This window comes from Pantherophis guttatus, chromosome 2, assembly GCF_059756535.1.
Source record: "Pantherophis guttatus breed Tessera chromosome 2, ASM5975653v1, whole genome shotgun sequence".
NCBI classification, from domain to species: domain Eukaryota; kingdom Metazoa; phylum Chordata; class Lepidosauria; order Squamata; family Colubridae; genus Pantherophis; species Pantherophis guttatus.
The window spans coordinates 289307923-289330373 of record NC_142064.1 but is presented as its reverse complement, the minus strand read 5'-3'; the positions used below and the strand labels follow the sequence as shown (position 1 = coordinate 289330373).

At 45.1% G+C, this 22451-nt stretch overlaps 1 protein-coding gene across 1 annotated transcript in view; it reads right to left on the bottom strand.

The window, feature by feature from the left end:
- Positions 1-22451, bottom strand: part of LOC117657876 (uncharacterized) — a 33821-nt gene that overhangs the window by 6806 nt on the left and 4564 nt on the right. The window contains 3 exon segments of the mRNA XM_087884933.1: positions 10649-10655; positions 17371-19928; positions 21524-21653. Coding sequence (XP_087741059.1) covers positions 10649-10655; positions 17371-19928; positions 21524-21653 — 2695 coding nt within the window.

Below are 22451 nucleotides of genomic sequence, written 5' to 3'. Positions count from 1 at the left end.
CGGGAAAACCTAAGGGTGGCTTAGCTTGCTTAGTCTCTACCTCTTTAAAAGTGGAGACAGTGGAGCTGCCCCCCTGTGGCTCCTTAGCCATCGCGCTCCTAATTAAGAGAGGTCGCAGCAAAATGTTAGTGTTCAACGTCTACCTTCCCCCGACGGTGAGGCAAGTCGACACTAAGGCTCAATGGGGCGAGCTGGAGAGTTATATTACCTGTATTGAAACCAAATTTCCAGCGCTGCACATCTTTATAGGGGGCGACTTTAATGCCCGATTGGGAGGCTAAGTTGCCCCATCGATTGAGGCACTCTACTCCCAAGAAATCTGCCAGGCCATAGGACACCAGATTTCAGCCAGGCATTCTAAGGATGAATTAACAAATTTTGCCGGCGTTCAGCTAGCCCTTTTAGCATCCCAACATAATAAGATAATCCTTAAAGGGAGTACCCCAGGCGATCTAGCGGGTGAATTTACTTTCAGTTCCTCACGGGGGTGTAGTGTTATCGATTTTGTGCTGGTTTCCCAGCTACTAAGACAGGCAGTCCATGTCTTTTTTGTGGAATGCCCCACTACCCCCTGGTTACAATTATTGGGCTCTTTTCAAATATACATCTGCCTAGGGGCCCCCAAATATTGGATCCCTACGTGGCCTCGTATGCAAGGAGGATCAAATGGTCTTCCAAGACTGAAAGGAAGTTCCACTCTCTTTTATCATCTCCGGAGTGTCTTAGCCTATACAACCAGGCCCTAACATGCAGTGACACAGAGGCAACCTCGTCTTTCGAATCACTAATTAATAGTGTCCAAAGGGAGCTAGGAGCTGACCATAGGCCAAGTGGCCCATATTATCCAAGAAGCAATCCCTGGTTTGATGAAGAATGTCTGCTGCTTAGGAACAAGATTAGTCAGGTTTACCTGCTTTATCATAATCGAGGGGATAAACGCCTACCTGAGGACTATTATCGCCTGAAGCGGGAGTATAAAGGATTAATTGTTAAGAAAAAGAGGGCTAAAGAAAATGAGAAGTGGGATTTACTTCTCCTCTCCATCCAGCAGAAGGACACTCGACTATTTTGGCAAATTGTTGCCAGTTCGTTGCCTGGTCATCAAGAATTCCCCCTCTGTTGTATCTCTAACAGAGATTGGGAAAACCATTTTGGGTCAATCTTCCAGGCTTCAATAGTCACGACTGGACTTGGACCACAACTGTCCCCTGCAATTCCGGATTGGCATCCCGTGACTCACGCTGAGATTAGTGAGTTTATCTCTGAACTCAAGTCAGGCAAAGCTTCTGGCCCTGATGCTATACCTCCTGATTTGCTAAAATCTAATCCCGAGTGGTGGATTCCTCTTTTAGCAACACTCTTCACCCATATTAATACCTCTGGCAGGATCCCTATCTCCTGGAGTCTAGCAATCATTGTTCCTGTTTTTAAACAAGGAAATAGGAACAACCCAGCCGATTATCGTCCTATAAGTCTGCTCTCCACCATTGGAAAATTGTATGCTAAATATCTCCAACGCAGACTCCTCACCTGGGTCGAGGAATCCAACATTATTGGTGTTGAACAGATTGGGTTCAAAGCGGGCTGTGCCACATTGGACCACTGCTTTGTCCTAGCGCACCTGGTTGATAAATACACCACCATACCAGGTGGTAAACTTTTTACTGCTTTTATTGATCTAAAGGCAGCGTTTGATTCAATCCCAAGGGAATTGTTGTGGTCAAAATTGCTGAAAAGTTCCATTGATAGACGTCTTCTGTTCTTAATTAGATCCCTACATAATCAGACTTTTAGCCAGGTCAGGTGCTGTTTGCAAGGAAAACTCTCAAATCCTATCCCGATAGCAGGGCTGCGTCCTGGCTCCTCTTCTGTTTAACTTATTCTTATCTGACTTGGCTTCTTACATTGGACGTATTGAGTCCCACGCCCCAAAGTTGTCAACTACGAAGATCCCGCTTCTCCTTTATGCTGACGATGCGGTCCTCCTATCACTGTCAAGGCTTGGTCTGAAAAGGCTACTTTCTGCATTTGGGTCCTACTCCGCTGAGAACCACTTGTCCATTAATTATGATAAATCAAAAGTATTGGTGTTCTCTAGAGCCCGGAAGCTATACAACTGGGCTATTAAGGGTAATGCTGTTAAGCAGGTTCTCCATTTTAAGTATTTATGTATCCATTTTCAGAACACCGGTGCTTGGACTAGACATCGAACTCAGGTGCTGAATTCGGCCTCCTGTAGCCATCAGCAGATTCTAAGATTTTTCTATACCCAAGGAGGCCAGCATATTCCTTCTGCTCTGCGTATTTACAAAGCCAAAATCCTGGCCCAAACTCTTTACGGAATTCCTATATGGATACGGGGCTTCAAGGAGTGTATTGAAAGATCTCAGGCTGTTTTTTTTAGGAAACTTTTGGGCCTCCCTCCCTGTGTTGGCTTTGCTTCGATGTACCTGGAATTGGGCATTCGATCAGTCGAATGCATGGCATGGATTAACACCTTTAAATGGTGGTTTCGGGCGCTCTTTTTGGCAGCCCCTGGTAGCTACCTCTCCCTGGTGTTAGCTGACTCCTATACTTCTCGATGGGAGAGGGAGCTGAAGAAGAAACTCCACCTGCTAGGTTTTTCGGGAGATGCTTTGGGAGACTATGGCCTTAAGGACGCCCAATGTAGGGTAGTCCAACAGCTTGTGGACATAGACTTGCAATATCTAAGAGCTAGAGCTAATAAAACCTGCTCCCCTCTGATCTTCAGCCAATTTAACAATTGTGGACTGAGGATGGCCTCATATTTTTACACTTTAACCACCCCTAAATATAAAAGAGTCTTCTCCCTTGCTCGTTTCAACCTCTTGCCCTCAGCATTGCTGGACGGACAATTTAAGAGGCTCCCAATAAGTGAGCGGTTATGCCCCTGTGATAGAGCTGAGGTTGAAACTGTGGAGCACGTTCTTTTATACTGCCCTATGTATAACGCAGGCAGGACTAAATTACTGTCTCTCTTAGAAACAGATCTCTCTGGATCCAATGCTAGTAATTTGACTTTATATTGTTTAGGGGATGGCTCCTCACACATTACTTTTCAGGTTTCTAACTTTTTTTAAGAGCTGTAACTATTAGAGGAGAACGCCGTAATTCCTCTCAGCCAAGGCTTCTGGTAGCCAACTGTTTATAATGTTACTTTCCCCACGCTCTTTTGCAATTATATTTGTATTTTGGTCTGTGACCGAAAAAAAAAGTTATTAAGTGGTATTGAAATTTCAGGACTGAGTCTTAAGTACTTGGGAGACGGCTAGGTCGTAACTTGAAACAGTCACTTACTGAACTGTCATAACTCGGGGATCACCTGTATCCGAGGATGCTCTGAGTCACACTGCATGAGGCCTTTGTTCTTGAATTGGATTGGGAGAATGCTCTTCCATGGCCTGAGCGTGAAACTTCTGTTTTCACACAATTTGGGGAGGTTTCAGAGGACAAATGACAACACATTCTTGTCACATGATCTCCAGAGGACACATAAAAGCACACCCCGTTCTTCTCAGCCTCCACAGATAAGTTCAAATAGAAATGGAAAAATACAGATAAGGAATGCCCCAAAAGCATCTCAGCAAAGAGACACTGGCTCTCTCCTTCCTTGGGGTACTAGAAGGCCAGATACTTTCCTTTTCCCTCCCGGGAGACAATATCTGATTAGTGATTTTTTAATAAAAAACTAACTATCATCTGTCTTCTTGATTTCTCTGATTTGGGACAAGAGAACTCTTACCCAGAGAGACCACGTTCCTATGGTTTTCAAGCATGACTTCCAAATGCAGGGCTTTTTGGTCAGGATCCAGCTGACACCATTCCTCCTCAGAGAAATACACAGCCACCTCCTCGAAGGACACAAGACTCTCCTGAACACGGAAAAAAGAACAGAACAGGAGGATTTGCAAGATCTGTTCATCATCATCAATGATTTAAACACGGGGATAGAAGGGGAACTCATCAAATTTGCAGACAAGACCAAATTGGCAAGAATACCAACACTGCACAAGATAAGCTCGCGATATAGAAGGATTGACAGATTGGCACCTTCTAACCAAATGAACTTCAATGGTGAGAAATGTAATGTGCTACATTTAGGAAAGAAAAACCAAATGCACTGCCATAGAATAGGTGATGCCTGGTTCTACAGTAGAAAGTGCAACAGGGATCTTGGAGTCCTAGTGGACAATCGCTTAAACGTGAGCCAGCAGTGTGCTACACTTGCCAAAAAACACCCAATGGAATCATAGGCTCCATTAAGAGAGGGATAGAATCACGATCACATGAAGTATTAGTGCCACTTTAGAATGCCTTGGTAAGACCACACTTAGGAACTTTGCATCCAGTATTGGTTGCTATGATGTAAAAAAGATCTTGAGACTCTAGAAAAAGTGCAAGGAAGAGCAACCAAGATAATGAGGGGACTGGAGGCTAAAGCATACGATGAACGGGTGCAGGAACTGGGCATGGCTAGTCTAGTGAAGAGAAGGACCAGGAGAGACATGATAGCAGTGTTCCAATATTTGAGGGGCTGCCACAGAGAGGAGGGGGGTCAAGCTATTTTCCAAAGCACCTGAAGGCCAGTCAAGGAATAATGGATGTAAACTCAACAAGGAGAAATTCAACCTAGAAATAAGGAGACATTTTCTGACAGTGAATAGAACCAACCAACCAATGGAACAGAAGTTTCCTTCAGAAGTGGGAGCTTCATCACTGGGAGCTTTCAAGAAGCGACTAGACTGCCAACTATCAGAAATGGTGTTAGGGGGTTGGACTAGATGACCTACAAGGTCCCTTCCAACTCTGTTAATCTGTACGCTCCATGGCTTAGTACCGGGTTATATACAAGACCGCCTTCTCCCAACAACAGCCTCCCACCGGCCAATACGCTCCTACAGAGAGGGGCTCCTCAGGGTGCCGTCGGCCAAACAATGCCGACTGGCGACACCCAGGGGGAGAGCCTTCTCTGTGGGGGCACCAGCCCTCTGGAATGAGCTGCCCCTAGAGGTTCGTCTCATCCCTGACCTGCATACCTTTTGCCGCGCCCTGAAGATCTTTTTGTTCCAACAAGACGGGCTGGCCTAATACAAATTTTATAATGGGTGTATGTTTGTTTTAATCTGTGGGCCAAATTTTAAATATTCAATTTTAAATTGTTTTAAATTTCATAAATTTATATGTGTTTTAATATGGCTGTACACCGCCCTGAGTCCTCCGGGAGAAGGGTGGTATAAAAATCTAATAAACATAAACACCTTAGGAGGTTGATAAATTACAAAAAGAAAGGTGGTCCAGCAGTTCCTGCCACTGTGATACGTTTATTCCTAATTCTTCAAGGACGTTAAAAGAAGTGCTTCTTGTAAAGGCAAAGTTGGAGGAGCACCTAGCAGAACAAGACAACCAGAGGAAGCTATGCTGGCTGACAGCAACTTCAACCTGCTATTCTGCTCTCCATGTTGTGGAAGGACACAAAAATAATCCAGTCCAAACAAGAGAATAGAAGGAGAGAGAACTCTGCACACCCACTTCACTTCCTGAAGGCGAGAATACAAATCTAATAATTTTTCCTTTTCTTACTTGATTTAGAGGTTCAGCCTCTGTTTGATCACCGTCATAGAAACCAGAAAATTTCATTCTTTGTTTCTCTGTAAGGAATAAATAATTTCAAAATAAATGATTAACAAAATATTTATTTTATTGATTTATTTTAGACAATTTATATGCCGCCTATTCGCACATAACGACTCAAAGCGGTTTACAAAATATGAAACCCATATTAAAATAAGAAAACTAATAAAAGGAGAATTATATAATACATTAAAATAATAAAATCACCCACATCCGGCGAAAGCACCTGAGAGTCGTTTAATGGGCCCCATCCTGTTCTGGGTTCCCCAGGCCCCCTGGCAGGACCAGGTCTTCAATGCCTTCTGGAAGAGTGCTACTATGGGGGGCCATTCTAATCTCTGGGGGGGGGATGATTGTCCAGAGAGAGGGAGCCACCACAGAGAAGGCCCTTCTTCTGGGTCTTACCAGGTGTGTCTTCCTAGGGGATGGCACCCGCAACATTCCCTGCCTCCGCACTCTGCTGGGTCGGGCAGATGTAACCAGTAAGAGACGGTCCCTCAGATAACCCAACCCATGAAGGGCTTTATAGGTGACAACCAGCACCTTGAATTGCACCCAGAAGCAAATTGGCAGCCAATGCAGCTCCTGCAGGAGAAGTGATACTTGTGCAGACCGGGGTCTGCAGAAAACCATGTGGGCTGCTGCGTTTTACACCAACTGGAGCTTCCACATGCTCTTCAAGGACAGCCCCATGTAGAGCGTGTTGCAATAGTCAAGACGGGAAGTGATTAGGGCATGAGTGACTGTGAGTAGGGATTGTCGGTCCAGGAAGGGCTGTTTCTGGCACACAACCCACAGTTGCGCAAAGACCCTCCTGCACACGACTGCCACCTGCTCTTTGAGCAGGAGTTGTGAGTTCAGGAGAACCCACAGATTACACACAGGGTGTGTTTGGGGTAGTGTCACCTCATCCAAGACCAGAAGTGGAAATTCTCCCTTGGCCAACGAACCCCAAACCCAGAGCCATTTTGTCTTGCCAGGCTTTAGTTTCAACCCATTGCTCCCCATCCAGCTCCTAACAGCCTCCTGGCACCGTGATAGGGCGGACACGGTGTTAGGATATGGTTTGAGCCTAACTATGTTGTCCAGGCAATATAAGTGTACTGTTACTTTATCTGTATATGTATTATGTGGCTTTAATGCTGAGTCATGCTGTAATCACATAATTACTGGTTGTAAGAATATTTAAGCAAGGTACTGCAACGTGTTCAGTTGCTGCTATGATATGCTGTTGAGAGGTTGCTGCTATGATGCTGCTGTTGATGATAAGCTATCATTGAGAGGAGGTGCTATCTGTAATTATCATTGGATGGATCTGCAACCATCGTGGTTTGTGAACCAGAGTGAGTTTATTATTCTAACCAACTACTGTTTGTTGGGTAAGAAGATTCTTTAACTACTGGACTGATTTACTGGCAAAGACTTGGAATTTGTTTAAGGACTATGAGACTGTTTTTCTACTATAAAGTAAGCTTTTGATAAACCAGTTTGCTTATCTCTTATTCATTGCTCTCAGCAACGTTTCTCTGTGCAATCTACTCTGCTGGTTGGTAACACAACAACAATAACCTTAACACACGGCATCGCTTAACCCACCACGGGCTGAGTCATACAGCTGAGTATCATCATCATATTGGTGATATCTCAGTCCATGCTAGCAGATGATCTCACAAAGCAGTTTCATATAAATGTTACAGGAGCGGATAGTACCAAGCCCTGCGGAACCCCACAAAGCAGTAGCGGAGGGCTAGATCTCTCCCCTCCTATCAACATTGACTGAGAACGGCTGCAGAGGAAGGAAGTGAGGCAGGATAGAACACGGCCGCCCACTCCCATCCTGCGAAGCCGCCCCAGGAGAATACCATGGTCGATGGTATCGAAAGCCACCAAGAGGTCAAGTAGAGCAAGGATGGATGCGCCACTCACATCCCGCTCTCACCAGATACCATACAAAAGCGCGACCAATGACGATTCTGTCCCAAATGCAGGCCTGAATCTTGACTGGCAGGGGTCCTACCTGTCAATGACTCCTTCAGCTTCAACCACAACAATACACGAGCACACAATAGTCACCAAGATACGCTCAAACAACCTCTGGAGCTGCTGCACAACCACCTTCTCAACCACCTTCCCCAAAAAGGGAAGACTGGAGTCAGGTTGGAAATTATTCAACAGGGTGGAATCCAGGGATGGCTTCTTAAGAAGAGGGTGGACCACAGACTCCTTCAAATGCTGGGGCACTGCCCCCTCCTGTAGGGAAGCATTAATGATCACCAGCGTCCACCCACCTGTCATCTCCGAAGAAGCTTTCCCAAGGCAGGCGGGGCATGGGTCTAAAACACAGGTGCTTGCACCCACCCATACTCCCTAGGATCCTGTCCACTTCCTCAGGAGCAAGGGGGTCAAACTGTTCCCAGATAAGATAGCAAGAAGCTTCCTCAAGAGCTTCTAGCAGACCAGCAACCACGCTGGCATCCAACTGGGAACAAAGTCGAGCGATTTTGTCTTCCAGAAAAACCGCAAATACCTCAGCATGCCCCTTCAGGTGGACCTCAATCTCCTCCTTCCCCAGGAGAAGGAGGCTCACCTGAAGAGGGTCGCTGGGCAATTATCTGTAGATGCAATTAGTGTGGAGAAGTATAAATAGGAGGTGGTATTGTATAGAAAAGAAGAGAGAGCGAAGGTAAGACAGATGGGTAATCGGAGGATCTTCACTTACCTCTTAGGGTGTCCTGACTTTGATCCTTCCAAAGAATCCTCCTGAAAAATAGCTCCTGGGGAGGATTTGATGGGTTCTTCTTTCCCTCAGGATCTCTGATCTCCACAGTGCAGCACTTCCAATAGGAGGAAGGAAGAAAAAGAATTCATGTACATCATACGATGACATAAAGTGGATTCCTATATTCGGAACACAACCTCAAAGCCCCCAATATCCATCAATGTGATTATGTGAGAAATGTGAGAAAATAATGGAACAATGTCTTACTGGAATAGGTGGGACATTGCTACATCCCCGGCGGCCGCCTGGGATAGTGCGGCCGCCGGGGCTTTGGACCTCGTCGTGCCTTTGTGGCCTCTGACCCGGCACCGAATTCGCCTAGCTCCTTGGTTTTCCGAGGAGCTGAGGGAGATGAAGCGCCAGAAAAGACGCCTGGAGAGTAGTTGGAGGACCAGCCGCTCTGAATCCGACCGAACACTGGTGAGGTCTCATATTAAGACCTACCTAGTGGCGATAAAAGCGGCGAAATCTAGCTATTTTGCCGCTCTTATCGCGTCATCAGATAAACGCCCAGCCGCCCTGTTTAGGGTGACCCGCTCCCTCCTCCATCTGGAAGCGTGGGATGATCCCTTGCAGGGTCGAGCTGAGGATTTTGTGCAGTATCTGTATGACAAGATCGCTCAGATTCGGGAAGGCCTGGCCTCTGACTGGGTAAGTCCAGACGGGATGACTGAGGCAGGTCTTGAGAGTATTATCTGGGAGGAGTTTGATCCTGTGGCTCCTGAGGATGTGGACAGGATCCTGGGACGGCTGAACGCGACCACATGTTTATTGGACCCGTGTCCCTCCTGGTTGGTACTGGCTTCCCGGGAGGTTACACGAGGCTGGCTCCAGAGGATTGTTAAGGCTTCTCTGAGTGAGGGTGTCCTGCCGGCCGCTTTGAAAGAAGCAGTGGTGAGGCCCCTCCTCAAGAAGCCCTCTCTGGATCCGGCTGTTTTGGCTAACTATCGTCCAGTCTCCAACCTTCGCTTTGTTGCGAAGGTTGCTGAGAGTGTGGTGGCGCGACAGCTTCCCCAGTACCTGGATGAAGCTGTCTATCTGGACCCGCTCCAGTCCGGCTTCCGGCCTGGGCACAGCACGGAAACGACATTGGTCGCGTTGGTGGATGATCTCTGGAGGGCTCGGGATAGGGGTTGTTCCTCTATCCTGGTCCTGTTAGATCTCTCAGCGGCTTTTGATACCATTGACCATGGTATCATGTTGCACCGGTTGAAGGGGCTGGGAGTGGGGGGCACTGTTCTGCGGTGGTTCTCCTCCTACCTCTCTGACCGGTCGCAATCTGTGTTGACAGGGGGGCAGCGGTCGACCCCGAGGCGCCTTCCTTGTGGGGTGCCACAAGGATCGGTCCTCTCGCCCCTTCTGTTCAACATTTATGCAAAGCCAGTGGGTGAGATCATCCGTGGCTTTGGGGTGGAGTTCCATCAGTACGCTGATGACACTCAGCTGTACATCTCCACCCCAGGCCACCCCAACGATTACCTTGAAGTGATGTCCCAGTGCCTGGAGGCCGTGCAGGCCTGGATGGGGAGAAACAGGCTCCGACTCAACCCTTCCAAGACCGAGTGGCTGTGGCTTCCGGCGTCCCGATATAGCCAGCTGCTGCCATCGCTGGCTATTGGGGGCAAATCACTGGCCCCCACGGAGAGGGCTCGCAACTTAGGCGTCCTCCTGGATGCACGGCTGTCTTTAGAAGAGCACATGACGGCCGTGGCCAGGGGGGCTTTTTATTTGGTTCGCCTGATACGCCAGTTGTGTCCCTTTCTAGATCGGGACTCCCTACGCACGGTCACTCAAGCACTCGTCACTTCCCGCCTGGACTACTGCAATGCTCTCTATATGGGGCTCCCCTTGGGGTGCACCCGGAGGATGCAGTTAGTCCAGAATGCGGCCGCGCGGGGGATTATGGGAGCGACGGGGTGCTCCCATATGACACCTCTTCTGCGCGAGCTGCACTGGCTTCCTGTGGTCTTCCAGGTGCGCTTCAAGGTGTTGGTGACCACCTTTAAAGCGCTCCATGGCTTAGGGCCGGGGTATCTGCGAGACCGCCTTCTGCCGCCAATAGCCTCCCACCGGCCGGTTCGCTCGCACAGAGAGGGCCTCCTCAGGGTGCCGTTAGCCAGACAGTGCCGGCTGGTGACCTCCAAGGGGAGAGCCTGCTCTGTGGCAGCACCTGCCCTCTGGAATGACCTGCCCCCTGAGATACGCACGATATCAGACCTCCGGACTGTTCGTTGGGCCCTGAAAACACACTTATTCCATCTAGCCGGGCTGGCTTGATCCCATCCTCTCAGTTTCAATTGATGCAGTTTTACTTGGGTTATTTTAAATTATTTGGGCCGAAATTATTTTTTTTAATTGTTTTTTAAATTGTTTTTAAATTTTATATGCTATGTTTTATTTTGGCTGTGCACCGCCCTGAATCCCGCAGGAGAAGGGCGGTATAAAAATAAAATAAATAGAATAAATAAAATAAATATTATGAATGTCAGAGAGGTTTGAGAAGGAGGAGTGAAGTATTCAAACAGATTCTCTATTCTCTATTGAACTCTTACCTGTAATTCGACTTGCTCCTTCTGCTCCTCCACCTGGCTCAGGAGGAAGCCTTCCACCAGAGCCACCGCCTGGGAGCTGGTCTCTGCTCCATATTCCCGCACCCAACTCTTCATCGCTGGGGGCAGAAGAGCCAGGAACTGCTCTAGAACTACCAGGTCCAGCATCTGGGCTTTGGTGTGCTTTTCTGGTCTCAGCCATCGCCTGCAAAAGCCATGGAGTCGGCTGCAAAGTCCTCGGGGACACTCAGCCTCCAAGTATTGGATGGAGGTCCAGGGATGAACTTCTGAAGGGAGGAGAGTTTCCTCCTCCAGGATCTTCTGCCCAGTCCTTGTCCAGAGCTTCCCCCCCTTCCCAGGCTGAGCAGCTGAAGGGCCTTTTCCGCTTCCCTCCTTTCCAAAAGGTTGTGCCTCCATCCTTTCTCTGTCCTGCAGAGCAACTGCAAATGGCTCCAAGGACTCTGGTGGGTCTCCAGATGCCTTTTCCTTCACGGGACCATTTCTGGGGCTGCAGGACTGAGCCCTCCAAGGGATTCCGCTCTTTTTTTTCCCCCCAAGAGAAAAGTTTGCCTTGCAAAGACCACAAATGGCTTCCAGTTTCTCTATCTGAGATGGGAAGAAAAACAAATAGCAAGAATTAGAAAGTGGAATTCAGCCACTGAGCGACCTTCCCCCAACCTCCCCGGAGCCCCAAGAGGCTCATCCCAGCGCAGGACTGAGGTGCCCCCGAGCAGGGCCGGGAAGGAGGCAGCTGGAGAGGCCGCCCCGCTTCTCTCCCCCTCCGGAGACAGGGAGCCTGGTGCGAATCCTGCCTCCTCCTCGCCCGGCTTCTCTCCCCTCCTGCTGGGCCTCCGCAAGGCCGACCCTCCCCTCCCCCCACTCGGGCTCTTCCTCAGACAGGGGGCGGGAGGATCCCCCTGCATGGAGAGGGCGGCTGGGGAGCATGGGACCCGGGGTGGAAGCTGGAGGAAGGCTGGGCGTGGGTCTCTCCCTCCTCCGCCTCCCTTTGCCCGGGAAGAGCCCCCAACTCACCCGGGGAACGTCTGGATCTTCCCCCGCCAGACTCTCCCGCAGCCTCTCCGCCTCCTGTGGAGCCCCAGGGGTTAAGGAGAGCGAGTGCGGAGGCCTAGAGGGGCAAGCGTTTGTGATGTCATTTCCTTCCCAGCCTCCTATGGAAAGGCAGCTGTGACGTTCGCCTCCGCTGGACCAATGGGGAAGCGCATGACGCTACCTTCTTTTAGCAGAGGGCTCCCCCTGGTGGATTAGGGGCAAAGTGCCAGGATTGTAGAAAGGGCGGGAAAGAGGAGCGCGTCTGAGGGGAAGGGAGAGGGCAGGGATGATGGGCTTCGGAGTAGGAGGAAACGGCCCTCTCAATTTCTTTCTTCATCTTCCTCTTTCCTGTTCAGGAATCATCTGTGGAGATGAAGAAAAATCTCTCTGGAGGATTTGAACTCGCTTCTCTCAAGGACAGCCGCCCTGAAGGCTTCGCAGACATTGTGGGAGGCCTCAAAGAGGACTAAATCCTGTCACAAACAGCCGGGCAGTCAGAAGAGGAGGACCAGGAATCTCTCTTGGAAAGACAGCTGGTGTCTTGCGGTTGTTGGGAATTCCCGCCTGAAGGGGAGGCAGATGGGACACAGGCAGGAAGGCCACAATCAGGAAAACGATTTTAATTTATTTCTTTTTTATTTCTCTAATTCAATACATGCAGCTGCCCTTCCCAAACTATTCGCTCAGCCTCTCAGCAAAGCGGGGAGGAGAAAGGGCAGGGACCCCTCTGGTCTCTTTTGATGAAAGAAAAGGAAGATCCTGAAAAAGGAATAGAAAACTAAACTATGAGGAGGAAAAACCATTTTTACATAAGGATTGAGTAGGGAATTCACCTCAAGAAATGTGACTAGGAAGGTTAAGACCTTTGGAGAATTTTTTTTTGATTTTTTTTTTATTTTAAAAGAAAAACAAAACATAAAACCATCATTCCAAACAATTACAGTGAGTCGAACGGTAAATATTCTCTTCTGCATAAATCCATTTCTAAAATACCAATTTATAACAGAAATTTTTCTTTTATAGAAAAAACAAAGCTTCAGATATTTTGTCTTTACATCAGCCCCCTATTTCATACTTCAATTCCATGATTTATTATCTATCCATTTATAAAACAAATCCCTTATCAAATAATATCGTTTATCTTCCTGTTTTCTAATTTCAAATGTCAATTTACTCATTTCAGCACATTGCATAATTTTCTTAATAACCTCATCAGTAGGTAATTTCTCTCTTAATTTTTAGCAAATACAATTCTAGTCGTTGTTAAAACATTCACAATTAAATATTGCAATTCTCTGCTGTATGTTTCTGGTAAAATCACCAATAAAAAATCTCTGTTTAAAGTCAATATGTTTCTTTGTCATTTTTTCCAACCACGTGTGTATCTTAGTCCAATATCTTTTAGCTTCTACACATGTCCACCACATATGGTAATATGATCCTGGAGTCTGATGACACTTCCAACATTTCTCCGATTTATTCTTGAACATTCTGGCTATCCTCGTCGGGTAGGTGTCGCCTGTAAAACATCTTATACAAATTCTCCTTATAAGCTGTAGACATTGTCATTTTATAATTCTGAGACCACAATTTTTGCCATTTCTCTAAATCAATACCATGACCAAAATTTCCCCCCATGCTATCATTGACTCTAACTTGTTCTTCTTCCAATTTTACCTCTAACAAGTATCCATATATTTTTTTAATCACATAGTCATCAGAACCCATTAAAATCTTATCTAAATTAGTCATAAACCTTCTTGTTTAAGATCTTCATATCTAGAACGTATTTGCAAGTAAGAAAACCAATCCATTTTGAAACCTTGTTTTTCTAATTCTTGCCTCGGTTTAAGTTCACCCTTTTCATCCATTAATTCACTATATCTAACAATTTCTTCCCTTCTGAATACTACTGAATATGAAAATGCTTCAATTGTAGATACCCGGACTGGAATTTTCAGATAATGTTGTTTTTTAATCTTCTCCCAATTCAATAACAGAGCCTCACATATGTGCTGTCTTCTAAAATACCCATGTATTTTTGTTCCTTTATACCATAAAAAAGCATGCCACCCCATCAACAAATCATGCCCTTCTAGATTCACTAATCCAATATTTCTTCAAGTTATCCATTCTTTAATCGACATCAGGCTTGCTGCTTGATAATAAAGTTCCCAATTAGGTAAACCAAAGCCTCCCCGTATTCTAGCAACTTGTAACAACTTCAATTTTATCCTCGCCTCCTTTCCCTGCCAAATATATTTTAACACCATTTTTTCAAATCTTTGAAAAAATCGTTCCCCAATCAAACTGGAATTGTCTGGAACAGATATAAAATTCTAGGCAAAATATTCATCTTAATAGTTGATATCCTATCAATCAAGGAAAGCTGCAAATTTCCCCCTTTCGGCAAGTCTGTCGCCATCTGTTGCTTAAGTTTATTATAGTTACTCCAACCCCTTGGAGAATTGAATGCAGGGATATATCATTGGACCATAAATGAAAAGAGAAAAAGAAAAGCAAATGCAAAACAAGAAAAGTTGAAGACTCCATTGACAATTGGATGCATCTTTAGCAAGTAATTACATGACTAGTTACTTATTTTTAAGTTAATGTTACGACATACCATAAAAAAACAAAAATATGGCCCTAATGCTTGAAAAATACCTTTTGCTCACGCATGTTTCAGCTTCTCTTCATTCTGGCCTCTTGCTTGAAAGGCACATTGTTCACCCTAAAGCTTTCTGCATGCAGTCATTATTCCATCACATACTTAAGAGATTTTGACCTAAAAGGGTTCCTTGCTTCTGCATTCATCCTGGTTGACACAGTGATTAATTTGACACAGTGGATGGAAGTTGGATTGAGGGGTCCTTGTTGCCCTCTGAGGTTGGTTGGTGCACTGAGGATCTTCCCTCGTTTGGCTAATGAAAGGTCTGCAACAACACAATCAAGCTCAGAGACCACCAAGGACCCCTCATTTCAATCGAGAGTGAAACATTTTCTCCTTTGATGGCAGGCTGGATTATTTTTGGTCATCCCAGAGAAAGTTCCCATTCGCATTTCTGTGTGTTTCATCAGGAAGGACTGAAGTAATTTTTTAAAGTAGTTCTTAATTTCACCTTATTTAGGTCCCCATTGATTTCCAAAGATCTTCCTTCTTGATTGATCCTTTGCAATGTTAGCACACCAGAGTGGTTTTCATTCTCATATCCTGGAGTATGCCTAATTTGGGAGGGAGGGAGGGAAGGAGGAGGTCAGAGCCATCATTTATTAAATTATTGTGTATCAGGGACTGCCTGGGTTGGCCAGCAGGCTGCCTACCTATGAGAACTTAATATGCGTCCACATATCCCTACCACTGCTTTCTCTTCCCTTCTTTTACACAATTATGTGAAAGTAGTTGCCATGGCACTGAAACAATGATAACTGCAATATAAGTAAGCAGTGTGGCCAGGCAGCTGGGAAGGCAACCAAAATTCTGAGATGCATCACCAGATGTATCACCCTCAGCAAAAAGGAGCTCCTATCCCTCTACATAGGGCTTTACTGAGACTCCATTTGGAATACTGTCTCCAGTTCTGGAGACTTCACTTTAAAAAAGGTATTGATAAGATTTTCTGAGTCCAGAGATGGGCAACATGAGGGAAGGCAAGGAAAGATCACCACAAAATTAGTACAAAGAGCCTATGAGTTGCATTTTCTAATTCAGCATCACTATAACCCCCTTTTCCTTATGGTTTTCTTTCTCTGTTATTACTTGCATAAAGTGAAACGGTGGAAAGGCAGACTGTGATAATAGTAAGCAAAGGAAGAAAAGCTGAAACAATAGTAAGGGATTCAGGACTAATTGCATTTCTGCCTGCAACTCTGCTCTAGTGGATATACTCCCACCGACCAATACGCTCTCATAGAGAGGGGCTTCTCCGGGTGCCGTCGGCCAAACAATGTCGACTGTCAGCCCCTAGCGGGAGAGCCTTCTCTGTGGGGGCACCTACGATCTAGAACAAGCTCCCCCCAGAGATACGGAGGATCCCGGATCTGCGCACCGTCCGTCGCGTGCTCAAGACTTTCTTATTTCAGCAAGCCAGCCTGGCCTAAATCTTCTCCCCTTTTTAAATGTAAATTTTAATTTGTTTTTAAAATATTGGGTATTTTAAATTTGTGTCAGCCAAATTATTTAATTCATTTTATTCTATTTTAAATTTTTGTACTTATGTGTTTTAGTTTGTGGCTGTTCACCGCCCTGAGTCCTTCGGGAGAAGGGCGGTATAGAAATTTAATAAAATAAAATAAAATACTCATCAGAGGGAGTTACTTGAAATGTACCACTTAAATATTGGCATCCACACATCACTTTGAGGGCAAACGATAACCTTAATCTCCATTGATACTCATCTTTCTTTTAAAACCTCCTACTTAGCAAAAAAGCTAAGTAGCTTTTGGATGGATTGAGGATTCAAAATCAAAATCAGAATAGAGCTGGAAGGGAACTTGGAGCTCTTCTAGTCCAACCTCCCGCCCAAGCAGGAGACTCTACACCATTTCTGACAAATGGCAGTCCAATCCCTTCTTCAAAGGCACCAGCCATGAAGCACCCACAACTTCCGAAGGCAAGCTCTTCCATTGGTTGTTTGTTCTGTCAGAAAGTTTCTCCTTATTTCTAGATAGAAATCTTCCGGCCTTTAATCATCTTAGCTGCTCTTCTTTGCTCTTTTTCCAAAGTTTCAACATCTTTTTTGTAATGTGATGACCCAAAGGGGACGTGGTATTCCGGGTGTGGTCTTACTAAGGCATTATGAAGTGGTAGTAATACCTCATGTGATTTTGATTCTATGCCTCTGTTTATAAAACCAAGGATTGTATTTGCTTTTTTTGGCTGCTGCCGCACAGAGGCGATTCATGTTTAATTGATCATCCATTCTGACTCCAAGGACCCTTCACAGTTATTATTATCCAGCCAGGTTTCAGGTAATCTGTTTTAGTGGCCCAAGTGTAAAAGCTTACTTTTCTCCACATTAAATTTCATTTTGTTGGATTCCACCTTGTCTCCGTTGGATCAGAAAGGCACAATATGCATAAATATCAAAATCTACAGAGACGTGGTGGATTAGTGGTTAGAATGCAGTACTATAGGCTAATTGCCCCCAGCCAGAAGTTTGACTCTGACAGGGTCATGGATGATTCAGCTTTCATCCTTCTGAGGTGGGTAAAATGAGGACCCAGATTGCTGGAGACCATATGCTGACTTTGTAAACTGCTCAAAGAGTGCTGTAAAGCATTGTGGAGTGCTATATAAGTCTAAGTGGAATTACTATTGCTATACAGTTTCTTCTGAGCGTGGATCCTTTTATGAGAATTAAGACTACCTTTCCGAGCAAAGCCCTCTCCACATTCCATGCATTTATACGGCTTCTCCCGTGTGTGGATCCTCTTATGGCGAATAAGACTACCTCTTTGAGCAAAGGCCTTTCCACACTCCAAGCATTTATACGGCTTCTCCCCTGTGTGGATCCTTTTGTGTATTCTTAGATAACTGCACTGAGCAAAACTCTTTCCACACTCCATGCATTTATACGGCTTCTCCCCTGTGTGGATCCTCTCATGGGAAATAAGATGAGCTCTTTCAGAAAACATATTTCCACATTCCATGCATTTATACAGCTTCTCCCCTGTGTGGATCCTCTTATGGCGAATAAGACTACCACTTTGAGCAAACATTTTTCCACATTCCAAGCATTTATACGGCTTCTCCCCTGTGTGGATCATTTTGTGGATAGTAAGTGCATTTCTATAAGCAAAGGACTTTCCACATTCCATGCATTTATTCGGCTTCTCCCCTGTGTGGACCCTCTTATGGGAAATAAGATGACTTCTTTGAGCAAAAGTATTTCCACATTCCATGCATTTATACGGCTTCTCCCCTGTGTGAATCCTCTCATGGAGAATAAGACTACCTCTTTGAGCAAAGATTTTTCCACACTCCAAGCATTTATACGGCTTCTCCCCTGTGTGGATCCTCTTATGGCGAATAAGATTACCTCTTCTAGCAAAGATTTTTCCACACTCCATGCATTTATATGGCTTCTCCCCTGTGTGGATCATCTTATGGCGAATAAGACGACCGCTTTGAGAAAACATCTTTCCACATTCCATGCATTTATGTGGCTTCTCCCCTGTGTGGATCCTCTTATGGGAATTAAGACAACCTCTTCGAACAAACGTCTTTCCACATTCCATGCATTTATACGGCTTCTCCCCTGTGTGGATCCTTTTGTGTATTCTTAGGTAACTGCACTGAGCAAAAGTCTTTCCACACTCCATGCATTTATACGGCTTCTCCCCTGTGTGGATCCTCTTATGGGAAATAAGATTACCTCTTTGAGAAAACATCTTTCCACATTCCATGCATTTATACGGCTTCTCCCCTGTATGCATCCTCTTATGGCGAATAAGATGACCTCTTTCAGAAAACATCTTTCCACATTCGATGCATTTATTCAGCTTCTCCCCTGTGTGGATCCTCTTATGGCGAATAAGATTACTTCTTCCAGCAAAGATTTTTCCACACTCTGTGCATTTATATGGCTTCTCCCCTGTGTGGATCCTCTTATGGGAAATAAGATGACTTCTTTCACCAAACGTCTTTCCACACTCCATGCATTTATACGGCTTCTCCCCTGTGTGGATCCTCTTATGGCGAATAAGATTACCTCTTTCAGCAAAGATTTTTCCACACTCCAAGCATTTATATGGCTTCTCCCCTGTGTGAATCATCTTATGGCGAATAAGACTACCTCTTTGAGAAAACAACTTTCCACATTCCATGCATTTATTTGGCTTCTCTCCTGTGTGGATCCTCTTATGTTGAAAAAGATTACGTCTTTCAGCAAAGATTTTTCCACACTCCATGCATTTATACGGCTTCTCCCCTGTGTGGATCATCTTATGGCGAATAAGACTAACTCTTTGAGAAAACATCTTTCCACATTCCATGCATTTATGTGGCTTCTCCCCTGTGTGGATCCTCTTATGGCGAATAAGACTACCTCTTTGAGAAAAGATTTTTCCACACTCCAAGCATTTATATGGCTTCTCCCCTGTGTGCATCCTCTTATGGGAAATAAGATGACCTCTTTGACCAAAGGTCTTTCCACACTGCATACATTTATACGGTTTCTCCCCTGTGTGGAACCTTTCATGTGCTCTCAGGTCACAGCTCTGAGCAAAGGTCTTTCCACACTCCATGCATTTATATGGCTTCTCCCCTGTGTGGATCCTCTTATGGGAAATAAGACTACTTCTTTGAGCAAAGGTTTTTTTGCACTCCATGCATTTAAATGGCTTTTTCACTGCCTGGATCCTTTTTGGGGAAATAAGATTACTACAACTTCTGAACCTTTTAGCAGACTCTCTGCATTTGTATACCTTCTCCCCAGTATGAATCCCTTCATGGGAAGTAAGTTGCCTGCTTGTTCTAAAACATATTCCACATTCCAAACATTTGTAAGGTTTCTCTTTTGTGTCTATCACTTTTTGAGATGTAAGTAACTTATTTCCAAGAGAAGGAATGAATGTCCCATTGTAACTTTGTCCATTGTGTCTTCTTATAGAATCTTCTCCTTTCTTTTGGCTTGAATAGTGTTCATTTACTTGTAATTTAGCTTTGATTGGCTTCACACTTTCCCCAATATATTTTTTCCTTATTTTCTCCTGTTGGGCAAGAAAGTCTTGCATCGCAGCATCGGTGGAAGATGAGCTTTCCTGATTCCAATCATTTGACTGGTTTCCATCATGGGTTTCTATTTCCATTCGAATTCCAAACTTCTCCGTTCCATCTTTAGCATTGATTACTTGGAACAGTTCACAGAAATGTTGATTCTCCTGTCCATTATTACCTTCAAAGCAAAAGAGAAATGAAAATAATAATGAGGTTAGAGAAAAAGATCAAACCGTAGAAAGTCTAGTGAATTTCCTTCTGAATTTTTCCAAAATTCCTTTATGTTTTATGTTTGCATTCTTACAGTGGTGTGATATAGACAGTATTTCTATATTCATGAGTCCTGAAAGCTTTGAAAATTTCTAGAAAACATCTCTGTCTTTACAATTATCTATATATGTGCAAATGTCAATCAAAGTTTGTTTTGAGTCATGGAATAATCAGGGGAAACACCTAAGGAGGAATAAGGAGAAAACTTAAGATTTATTGAGGTGGATTAATTTCAGCAGACACCTGTGAGAACTGAAACCATCTTGAAAAAAGCTCCTTCTTCCCCAGTGTACGTTGGAGCAGCTACTGCACGGCGTCTGTCTGGCAGGCAGGACTCCTGCTCGGCCCATTCCTTGATCCCAACGATGAGACTTTGGAGTGAAGTCCCTTCCCTGAAGCCTCCCATTGGCTTGTAAACGCTCTTTGCACTGAGATTGGAAAGGTTGAGAGGCTTCAACAATGGCTATTTTGCTGCCCCCAAAGTCTCATCAGCTTGCAAGGGCTTTTTGGCCAGATCTGGAACAGAGGCCTAAACAACTTTAGTGCGAGAACACACAAGACGAGAAGGACAAGATCTCACACTAATGATCTTGCAGGATCTCACACTGCAGTACTTTGGTCCTGTGTTCCCTATAAACTGAGGACTGCACGAGATCCAGGGCAAAAGTCTTTGAAAACAAAGAGGCCTCCCCTTTGTTTCCAAAGCATTTTGCCCTGGATCTCGTGCAGGCCTTGGTGAGCAGAGAACAGAGGCCTAAAGTACTCTAGTGCGAGATTCTGTGAGATCAGTAGTGCCAGATTTCCCACTATTGATCTTGTGTATCTCTCAGTACTTTAGGCCTCTTTTTTCTGCAAATGCACCCAAGCAGGCAAGGGAACCGACGGCTCACTACGGCCTCGTAACTTAAGTCTGAACAGGGTGGGGTAGAGGTGCAGGTAGGATGATTGTTCTTGCAACGCCTCTGCTGCCATTTATAAGTGTGAATGATGGCTGTGGTGCTGTAACATTTGTTATTTCAGGACTGGAAGAGGGCTAGATCGTAACTTGGTATGGTTGCTTAGTGAACTGTCGTAACTTGGAGATCACCTGTATCCTAGGATGCTCTGAGTCACATTTCATGAGGCCTTTCACCTTGAATTGGATTGGGAGAATGCTCTTCCATGGCCCGAGCATGAAAGTTCTGTTCCCACACAATTTGGGGAGGTTTCAGAGAACAAATGACAAACGCATTCTTATCACATGATCTCCAGAGGACACATAAAAGCACACCTCATTATTCTCAGCCTCCACAGATAAGTTCAAATAGAAATTGAAAAATACAGATAAGGAATGCCCCAAAAGCATCTCAGCAAAGAGACACTGACTCTTTCCTTCCTTGGGGTACGAGAAGGCCAGATACTTTTCTTTTCCCTCCCAGGAGACGATATCTGATTAGTGATTTTTTAATAAAAACTATCATCTGTCTTCTTGAACTCTCCGATTTGGGACAAGAAAACTCTTACCGAGAGAGACCACGTTCCTATGGTTTTCAAACATGACTTCCGAATGCAGCGCTTTCTGGTCAGGATCCAGCTGAGACCACTCCTCCTCAGAGAAATACACAGCCACCTCCTCGAAGGACACAAGACTCTCCTGAACACGGAGAAAAGAACAGAACAGGACGATTTGCAAGATCTGTTCATCATCCTCAATGATTTAGACAAGGGGCTTAAAGGGTAACTCATCAAATTTGCAGACAAGACCAAATTGACAGGAATACCAACACTGCACAAAATAGGCTTGAGATATAGAAGGATTGACAGATTGGCACTTCTAACAAAATGAAATTCAATGGTGAGAAATGTAATGTGCTACATTTAGGAAAGAAAAACCAAATGCACTGCCATAGAATAGGTGATGCCTGGTTCTACAGTAGAAAGTGCAACAGGGATCTTGGAATCCTAGTGGACAATCACTTAAATGTGAGCCAGCAGTGTGCTACAGTTGCCAAAAAACACCCAATAGAATCATAGATTGCATTAAGAAAGAGATAGAATCAAGATCACATGAAGTATTAGTGCCACTTTAGAATGCCTTGGTAAGACCACACCTAGGAACTTTGCATCCAGTATTAGTTGCCATGATGTAACAAAGATCTTGTGACTCTAGAAAGAGTGCAAGGAAGAGCAACTGAGACGATGAGAGGACTGGAGGCTAAAACATACGATGAACGGGTCCAGGAACTGGGCATGGCTAGTCTAGTGAAGAGAAGGACCAGGGGAGACAGGGTAGCAGTGCTCCAATATTTGAGGGGCAGAGAGGAGGTGGTCAAGTTATTTTCCAAAGCACCTGAAGGCCAGACAAGGAATAATGGATGGAAACTGAACAAGGAGAAATTCAACCTGAAAATAAGGAGACGTTTTCTTACAGTGAAAGCAATGAACCAATGGA